Source organism: Uloborus diversus, chromosome 5 (genome assembly GCF_026930045.1).
Source record: "Uloborus diversus isolate 005 chromosome 5, Udiv.v.3.1, whole genome shotgun sequence".
Classification (NCBI taxonomy): Eukaryota; Metazoa; Arthropoda; class Arachnida; order Araneae; family Uloboridae; genus Uloborus; species Uloborus diversus.
The window spans coordinates 100,324,394-100,334,332 of record NC_072735.1 but is presented as its reverse complement, the minus strand read 5'-3'; the positions used below and the strand labels follow the sequence as shown (position 1 = coordinate 100,334,332).

The following is a 9,939-nucleotide window of genomic DNA, read 5'->3' as shown; positions in this document are numbered from 1 at the left end:
CAAATATTTTGCACGAGTTATTTTTAAGCTATGTTATGTTTATTTAATGTAAATCACTAGGTAAGGAAAAATTTGATTTTCATTTACTGCTCTTTAAATATGTTCAATCAGTAAAAACTGGAGTGAAAAAAATCGCCATCGCTAAAAGCTAAGCTGCCTTTCTTGCCAAATCAAGCAATCCGAACCTTTGATTTTCGTCCTCCTTGGCGAGAAAAAATAACTAACAACCCTAAAAATGCACCCAAACAACGCGCTGGAGGCGAAGCGTGCTTAGATGTGAAGTAAGAAAGCTGAGGTTGGTTTTGGGAGTGCGTCCGTCCACAAAATAGTGATATATATTTTTGTTGTTTGTTTGTATATTTGTGCTGTGTTTCTTGGTGAACAACCGTCCAATATTACTGATTGGACATGTGTTAAACGTTGTGTGAACCTATGGCTACTGCCGACGAAGAATTTATCAAGCAACTACGTGTTGTGTTTGATTTATGTGACGAGCTAAAATGTGGTATTATATCTGTAGATCAATTGAAAGACATCGTCCGAAAACATTTTGGTGGTAGTGAAGAGGTAAGTTAAAAACTTTTATATTTATTTATTTATTGAGACTTTTATCAATGTTAAACATCGAGTGTTTTACAATAACATATTGCGGAAATAATGCAGAGCTACAGATTTGACATTCGAGAGTTGAGTGAACCAATATTTTATGTTTATTTTAACTTGACGTTTATTTCGTGCTCTAAATAGCCTTAAATGTACGTTATGTTACTTAATTTTTGTTTTCCTTCTTAAATAAAATATCACAACGGAATTTGTATGAAACAAACTAGTGTGAAACCAGGGCTCGGATGTACAACTTTTTCCAAGCCCCGGGGGCATAAGTTTAAAACTGCGCCCATAGCCATCTTCCTTCAATTTTTTGTATCGAGCTTCAGAAAAAGAAAAAGAAAACAGGTGAATTTGCCACCACCTAGAAGTTGTCACCTGGGGCAAGCGCCTCGGCAGGCCCGTAGGGGGTCAATTGCTCCCCTGACTTTGGAAAAATTTATGTATTTAAGTGGGCGTGATTTTGCGTAAATATATAAAACTCAATGCATTTTACAACGACAAATAATAAAATACTTTGTCTATAACTACATTCTGAAAACCAGGAGGAAGATTCACCCCTTTATCCCTCCAATGGCGGGCCTGATGTAAGGGATTGTAGTAAATCAAGTTATTATATCGTTGACCTCAGAAACTCAGGAAATTTTAATCGTTTTAAATAGCCTGGAAGTAACCACACTGTTGGAAAAATAGACCGTATTGACAGTCGATAGATTGTCAGACGAAACTGCGACATCTGTCACTGGCAGATCGTGATTAAAAGAATGTAGCGAAAAAGTTTTCATATAAACTGGGAGTCTTCAAATTGTATTGGTTTTATACGATGAATATAAAGCTGAAAAGATGTTAGGTTTAAGATTCATTTGCTGAAATCCTAAACTGTTTAAAATCTGCTGTAGAAATTTAATGTTTTTCCTCATAGATCTTTAAAAGCATGGCTGTCCATTCCCCTAAAATGCGACTCCCCCCCCTCCTTCAAATCGCAACAATTTCAAAGACATGCTCTGTGCCATGACCCTCTCCTCCCCTCATCTTTTTCCTTGCGGGCAGATTTGCTAGAAAGAATCTTAAATTTAATCCTTCTTTGAATTTCAATGAGAGCAATTATCACTTGGAACAAATAATGGTTTTTGGTTCATTCTTACTCACTTCAAGAATAAGATTTTTTTTTTTAAATTTTATTACCAGTTTCAATTGAAAGATGTTATTAGGATGTAGCATAATTTGTCTACTCCCAAGCATGAAAAATTCGAAACATGAAAAAAAAAAAAAAAATCGTTAATGGGGATTGGGAATGAGATAAGGTAAGGCTTGGAAAAGTTTTCTAAGAGCAACTGATGAGAAAAAAAAAGATTGCCCAGATGCGTTTATTATCACCCCTCGCTCTTAAATCATAGTGGTATGTAAATATTGAGAAGAACTTCATAACTTAATGAACTATCAGTAACATAGAACATTCATTATCTTTAATAAACAAACAAAAAAAAAAAAAAAAAAGGAACGTGGGGAGAAACGTACCATAATACAAATGTTCTCACCCCCCCCCTAAAAGTGATGCCGCTGACCTTCAACTGTCACGGAGCACCCATCCCCAAGACCCCAAGAATGAGACACCCCCCAAAGGGGACTAAGACTAATAAACAACCCCAAAAATGTTCACCAATGTCGCGGTCTGCAATATGACCCACCTCTCAAGTGAGCACCCCTGCATAACAAGGTTAATTACTTTTTTCAAGTGTATTACATAAAATTCGTAGTGAGCATTGGCGACTCTCCGGAGGAGGGGGGGAGGGGTTGTAAAAGGGGCAACTGTCTGATCACTTTTATTAAAAGTAAAATATATTTGCCCCCTTCACTTTCATTAGTTGAAAATCAACGATCGATCGAAAAAGATAAAGTTGGCCGATTCATGTGTTTAGGGAAAGAATTGACATAATAAGTGGATTTCATATTTGCCTCAAGTTATTATTTAATAAAAAGTAAAATGGAGCTTTCAATAGGGGAGGGGGAGGAAGGAAGGAGTCTACTGTGGTCATCTGCAGGGGCGTGCACAAAAATTTTGGGGCTCGTCACATATGACTTTTGCGGGCCCCCTCCATATTTTTTACCCTTGTATTTCACACCTCATTTTAAAAGGCTTGGGCCCGGGCCGAAAAGATGTCCCTTCTCCCCCCCCCCCGTGCACGCCCCTGGCCATCTGCTACTATTTTTGAGGCACCCCCCCCCAGGCACCTGCATTATCCCCCATCTTTGGTGCACCAGCCGCACTATGGTCATGAGTTTGTGAGCATGATTTCATTTTTGCCGCGTATAAACCCGTCTAATGTTATAGTTATTGGAAGAAAAGAATAGAAATGTGTTCACAACACTAAGAAGAGAAGGATAATAACATCGATAGCGATTGAGGGGTTTCGGATCAATCCTCTATTCCAGCGTTTCTTAATTTCTTTGATCAGTGGAACCCTTTTAAAGGCTCACTTTTCTCGTGGAACCCCTAGCTTTTTGTCAATAGTTTGTAGCGGCGTACCCAAGGTTCTGTTGGAGAGGGAGCCAGGTTCTTATCTCAAAGAGAATGTCACAACTATTTGTCATCAAATTGTTAATTAAATCATGGTAATTACTGCTTACTGCTAATTATTATTTATTATTATAAAACACCAAAACACTCCGATTTGCATAGTGCCCCAAAAAAGTGGGGGGGGGTGTCAAAGGAGGTGCGGGGGGGCAGGTTTGGTGGGCAACACACCCTTAAAGCTATTTTTTCTTCAAAAATTGAGCAATTGAATTTTTACGTCATTATTAATGAATTGATTTTCTTGCGAAAATTCGAAAAACGGACTCGAAAAGCGGGCCCATATGGCCACAGAAAAGATTCCCTCGTAACAAAATCAAAGTTCAATTTTAATTTTTACAAAATAATAACATGAAAAAAGCATAAAAAAGCTCTTATTAAGTCAGTTCTTTCTTTAAACAAGTGTTTAAAGAAAGTTTCTTTAAACAAAGTTTCATCACTATTATTTTTCATTTAACTTAGACAAGTGAAGGGGCAAAGTCCGTTTACTGTTGAAAGTGAGACGGCAATTGCTCCCCTTGCCCCTTTGTGCTAGCCCCCTATGCCTATTTGTGATTCTGAGTATTTTTAAAAGGGATAAATAGCTTCAGAATTTATGCATGAGTTATATGATTAAAATATTTTCTTAGTTAGGAAAAGAAATACTGATGTGTTTTACCTGCAATAGTGTTAATAATTCACTAAAATTTACAAAGAAAAAGTTTTTAAAACTTAAAAACTAAAGTCTCTCTTATTTTACAACAATTTTTAAAGTTATTTATTTGATGCCACTGTATGTTAAATTGGTCCTTCCTCGTTAAATGTTAAAATTGTTCTTGCAACTGCTGCCATACACTGTTAAAAAAAATTCCTGAAAATAACGGATAAAGTACCGGCAGCAAAGTTGCCGTAAATATTACGTTTCCGTTACATTATTTTCCGTGACTTAACAGAAGTTCCATTTCTCATTTCTCCGTTTAGTTCTGTTCTTCCATTTATAAATTTTCCGTGATTTAACGAAAATTCCATTTCTCTTCTTTCCGTTGATCTATTTTTCCGTTTTTAAATTTTCCGTTCATCTATTTTTCCGTTTTTATATTTTCTGTGTCTTTACAGAACTTTCGGTTCTTGATTTTTCGTTGCGCTATTTTTTCGTTTCTCATTTTCACATATTTTACTGAAATTTCATTCTCGTTTTTCTATCCTATGTTTAAAATGATATATATAGAAAAATAGTTAACTATTCAAAAACTATTATTGTTTTAATTTGTATTTATTACTCATATATTTTAAGTGAAATTTTTACTTGATAACTTACCTTTCAAGGCATCTATCTCGAAATTTGCACCTTCAGATGAATAAAAATAATCGAAAAGTACCAGCAAGGAAACTAGTGGATTTAAATATAACACCAATTTTTGATGCTGATACTGTTCGATATTTTCTTCCACATCTCCTCGTACATATTCTGGCGTGGCATGGAAAAGCATACATGAAAAATAGAATATTTTTATTTGCAGATTGAGTCAAATAAAATACCATCAAAAACCGGTTGACTTTATCATGGAATAATATACCTGATGGAGAGTACCGCATACCAATTTACTGTGTTTAAAAACAGAATCATTGACATATACGTGAAGAATTTTTTGCTCAGATGATGTATATCCCCCCCCCCCTCGGTGATTTCCGCATTTTTCACTCATTGGAATAGCAGCATAGATTTTTAGTGCATAAGCATTATACTTAAGCTAAACATATCAATCAGTTCGTTTTACCCGAAATGTTTTTACAAGAAACTTGCAATAATCTCAAATAAGTTGTTGGATGAGATCCTAAGGAAATAAATTAAATAATTTATATTTTTTATTATAAATGAAATCCCGAAAGGAGTAATGAATGTTTCCAGATTTCTAAGTAGTCAAGAAAACTTATTCTTGTCAAAATTGTAATTGTATTTTCAAAGATTAACAATCTACTATGCCTTTTCGCAAGAAATATAACAGCAAGAAATACTTTTATTTAGAGATTCAAAATGTTTACCTTCAATCTGTCAAAAAAAAAAAAAAAACTGAGTGATTTTTTCTGTCTTGCTCGCACACCACGATAATCTCCGGTTGATACGAAATGTTGGCCATTTAACTTTTTAATGACTTTCAAGAATACAACGCGTTAGAGCAAAAACAGTAACTTTATAATACGTAGTTCTATAAATTCTAAATCAGCTACCATCGGAATTCTATCAAATGCACATTAACAAGAAAAATACATTTGTATATTAACATGTACAAAGATATTCAACAATACTTACATGTGACCAGCGGTGCTAAATTTAAGTGTCTCCATTGCATCTGGACACAAGTAATCCAATAGCCTTTATTTTAAATGGATAACATGAGATCCTAAAACTATTCTCACGAATAGAACACACAATATGACTAACGAATAGAATTGTCGTCGACGACGACGAATAAACGTCGTCTAACGAATAGAATTTCGAAGTATTGAGCAAAATAATACACCGCAATAATATTCTAATACTGACTCAGTAAAACCCACATCAAATCACCAAGGCGATCAAAACACATCTGCCTGTCTGAAAATGGCGCAAACATTTTTCCAAACTTACAAAGCCCAAAGGCGTAAAAACAGTTTCGACATAGTACTAGTTTCCAGACATGAAATAGCAAGCTATCTGTTTTGACTACGGCATCTGAGTTGTTATTCTAAATAAGCTTTTAATTAACAACATGTAACAGTGCGATTTAATAAGCACTATAAAAAAGCGATGTTTATCATAACTTGAAGGCTAATCAGAATACTAACAAAGTACAGCACAGCGGCAACCCTAGAAATGGAAAAATTCTGTTTTCATCCCTTCCTTTCGTGATATTTCTGTTGTTGGAAGGAAAAAATGCGTTTTGAAGCTTTACGGAAATATTCTGTTAAAATCAGTCAGAAAACTACCTGAACTTTCAGGTTTTTTTTAACAGTGTATATACTGGGAGATTGGCTAGAATTAATAGTAGAAAATTTGAAATTTACGTCAAAAATCGTAATTTTTGGCAATATTTGGTAATGATGCAGGAAAGGAAATTTGGGATGCTCTTCCATTAAGTTTTTCAACATTGAAGTCACTTTTAAACTATTTTTGGTGATGTTAGGGGGTCAGTAGCTTTCTTCTGGAAATTTTGTTGAAATTGAAGTGTTTAAAAGTGAGTAAGAGGTGCTTTATGGCTGATCTTGGAAGAATTTCGAAGTTGAATCTTAAAGGCACAATATCAGGCGACAAACAAATTTATTTCTATAGTGGCAAACCCTGATGGGTAATAAAGCTCAGATTAGTTATGAAAGTAAAAGTAAATTTATTTTTATTTTTGGGAAAGCTTTTTTATCGATTTTTGAGTGACAAATTTTGAAAGATGTGAAACGGAAACATGTAAGTCTCATGGAACCCCTGAGAGAGCTTCGTGGAACCCTGGGGTTCCGCGGAACACAATTTAAGAAACGCTGCTCTGCTCCATCAATTATGTCATCCAACCACTTGGCAGCCTTTTGCTTGTAAACATATATGTGTGGAACTGGCATCACATATTACATTCCTCTGTGAAATGTGTTTAAAGAAGTGATTAATATTAGGCTAATAATAAAATAGCAAATGTTTTGCTTTTTAAAACGTTATTGATCTTCACGATTTAATCAGGACTTATGTCTTACTAATCTGAAGCTCCATCTGTTCTGTTAAAATTCACTGAGAAAAGAAGCTGAAATTCCATGCAAATTTAGTCCTGGTCGGAATAATCAAATATTTGTTTTAATGAACAAAGTAATAGTTTTAAAAAATAAAAAAAGCATACTTTTGTGACAATTTCCCCCTCGCGCGCTTTTTTTTAAGCAATCAAGTTAAATGTTAGGTCAATTATTTTCTTCTCATTTTTTGCTCTCTCAAACAATTAACTAGATTAATAAGTTGTGGAAGATTCTTTCACTACTTAACATTCAAAAATTATTTTTTACTCTTTAGTTCATATTGCATCAAAAGCGTGTATATTTTTCCTTCAGTTTTTTTGAATTATTATTTTTTCTTTTTTTACTCTTATTTGTTTTACTTTTTTTTTTTTACCATAATTCAAGTTGCTGTAATTCATTAAACTTGACAATAAACGACTAAATAGCTCGGGCGACATTCAAAACTGGGATCTCGAACTCTGGAAAGAACCTATGACCATTTATTTTGTTCCTAAAAACGGGACATTTAGCAATTTTAGGCGTCTGCGGTTGCATGTTGAAAAAAAAAAAAAGTTGAAAGAAAATCCACTTCTAGTCCCTGTGTAGAAATCGTGTTTATGCTAGTCAAGGAATTTGTTGCTCTTCTAAGTTCATTACGTTTGATTAATTTTATCCTTGAAGTGTACCTGAGAAACAAAATGTGTAGATTCTTAAGCCGACGTTGTCAAGGGGAAAAAAAAAGATGCGCTAGTTGAAGAGGAAAGTTTTTCCATGTTATTCGGATAATTACTATAAATAGGACCTCGTCATGCTATGCTTTCGAATGTCCGCACCTGTAATCATTGCGCATAATTGCGTACATTACTCTTTCTTTTCGGATTAAAAAGTCATTATTTGAAGGGATTGATAGTCAACGAGTCAACCATAGTTGTTCGGATTCTGTTTTGGTGAATTTTATACTTTGTATGAAATGTCATTGACACATGGCTTAAGATCGAAAGTGACATCATTATGAATATGAATCTTCGATGTATCTCCGCACCGCCATTTCGTTTATAATACATTTGAAAGAGTGGCATTCATAATACTGTTGAGACAGGTGCAGGCATGGGTTCCCATATAGGGGGGTAAGTGGAGGCTCAAGACCCCCCTTAGAAAAACTTCCTTGCTTTTTAATACTTTTTTTTTTTTTTTTTTGCAAAAATGTAGAAACATTTTTTCTCCAGCCATTAATGAATAAGTTATTAAATTTGTCAAATTTTAATAACTCTAATCTGTACTGAAATCGGTTTTCATGGGGAAAAATATCCTGCTAAACCATAGGGTAAATATCTGAGCCCCTCCCCCCTCTTAAAATTTTGCATATGAGCACCCATGGAGGCGGGTACAAAAATAGTTTTGGGGAGGGAGCACCGGACAGTAAAAGTAAAAAGCTCGTCCTCATACAATTTTTCATAACTAAGTTTTCATGAAATTCTTTGGAAATGTTTTTTAGGCTCTCTTGCTATTAATTTCCGATTCCATCAAAGAATTATATATGATTTTTGAGTCGAATAGTGTCCAAGTAATAAATCTATATGTTTTTACACATTTGTGTACGTTTTTATACACGGTTTCGCTCCACCCATAGGACAAAACCCATTTTGAAAAGGTTGATAAAATAGTCAAAATGTAATAAAACAACTATAATAAACCAACACTTCCAAACTCAGAACCTTGCCACTCAAATGCTTATTTTTATCTCATAAATATCTTTAAATCGTACATCCAGTTCAATACCGCCATAAGTGCAAATTTAAAGTATTTTATGAAATGGTGGGTACCACAATGTTACATTTTAAAATGTAATACAGCCTCAAGTGGTTACGTTTAATACATATAGATAATTATTATATGTGTTAGCACTGCAATACGACAACAAAAAAAAATTAAAAATTTGCACTTATGATGTGTACTGGATGTACAAAATGGTTTTTATTGCCACTTCAAAGCTTATAGCTGATGCGGTTTTGCCCCACTTTCGCCAATGATTTAAAACTTGAATCAAAATCATATTAAAATGTCTGTCTGTAATTCTTAAATTCAGCAACGCATACTGTTTTTTATTTGTTTGAAATACCATGCATCATTTCATCATTTTCAGCTATTTTCTCTTTAGAATGTGGGATTAAGCTTTAATTGCCTCGTTTGATAGATAGGTAAACAACTTCAAAGTTCAAAAAACTTGATCCCATCAACGGTGCAGTTAAAAAATAGATTTACTTTATACAAAGGAACTGATATAGTAAATTCTTATGTTTACAAACAAAATGTATTCCCCCCCCCCACCTTAAACATTAAGTGGTAAAACTTTCAGCAAACTTACCTTTGGTAATAGTTATTCGTAAACTCAAGTATCAACTACAAACAGCATAAATTTGAATTATTGAAAGGAAATCAGTTTTATTGTTTCAGTTTGGAAAAACTGAACTTTTTTAACTATCCATATTTCGATATTACACGGTACCGAATTTGCGATTATTATTACATGGTAGGAAACTTGAATTTAATACTTCATGGTATTGATATAACACGAAAGTTATGTTTAAAAAAGATGAATTTTATTTTTGTTTAATACATTCTGTTAATATTTGATAATAGCTCTAATAAGTTTTCACTTTGTTTTATGAAACTCGGTTTCGATATAACGCGGTACACATCCCTTGATTCACATTATTTCTAAGTCTCGTATAACACGAAACATGGTTTCGATACAACACGATACATATTGACATGTTTTTAACTATGTCCATGATTAATAAGTGTAAAAAATAAGTTAAAAAGTTATTTTTAAAAAACTCTCGTATATCATGGTTTCGATACTACACGAAGCGAATAATAGTGTTATACGAAAGACGCCTGTACTTAATTTCTAAAATCCTCGATTTTCTTTCTCTTACCGGCATTTATGAGCACGTAAGTTTTTACTGAAAATTATGTTTTCAACCGAACGTAAGTAAAACAGTATAACCTTTCACCAATTTTCTATAAACCTTTCTACAACGATGCAAAAA

At 33.8% G+C, this 9,939-nt stretch overlaps 1 protein-coding gene across 4 annotated transcripts in view; it reads left to right on the top strand.

The window, feature by feature from the left end:
* The first annotated feature begins 287 nt into the window (after nt 1-287).
* LOC129223396 (rab11 family-interacting protein 3-like) overlaps nt 288-9,939 on the top strand; it is a 205,483-nt gene continuing 195,831 nt past the window's right edge. For all 4 annotated transcript variants that reach the window (XM_054857990.1, XM_054857988.1, XM_054857989.1 and 1 more), the window contains exon 1: nt 288-567. In XM_054857990.1, the coding sequence (XP_054713965.1) occupies nt 433-567 (135 nt within the window). In that variant the 5' untranslated portion in view covers nt 288-432. The remainder of the gene's footprint in view (nt 568-9,939) is intronic.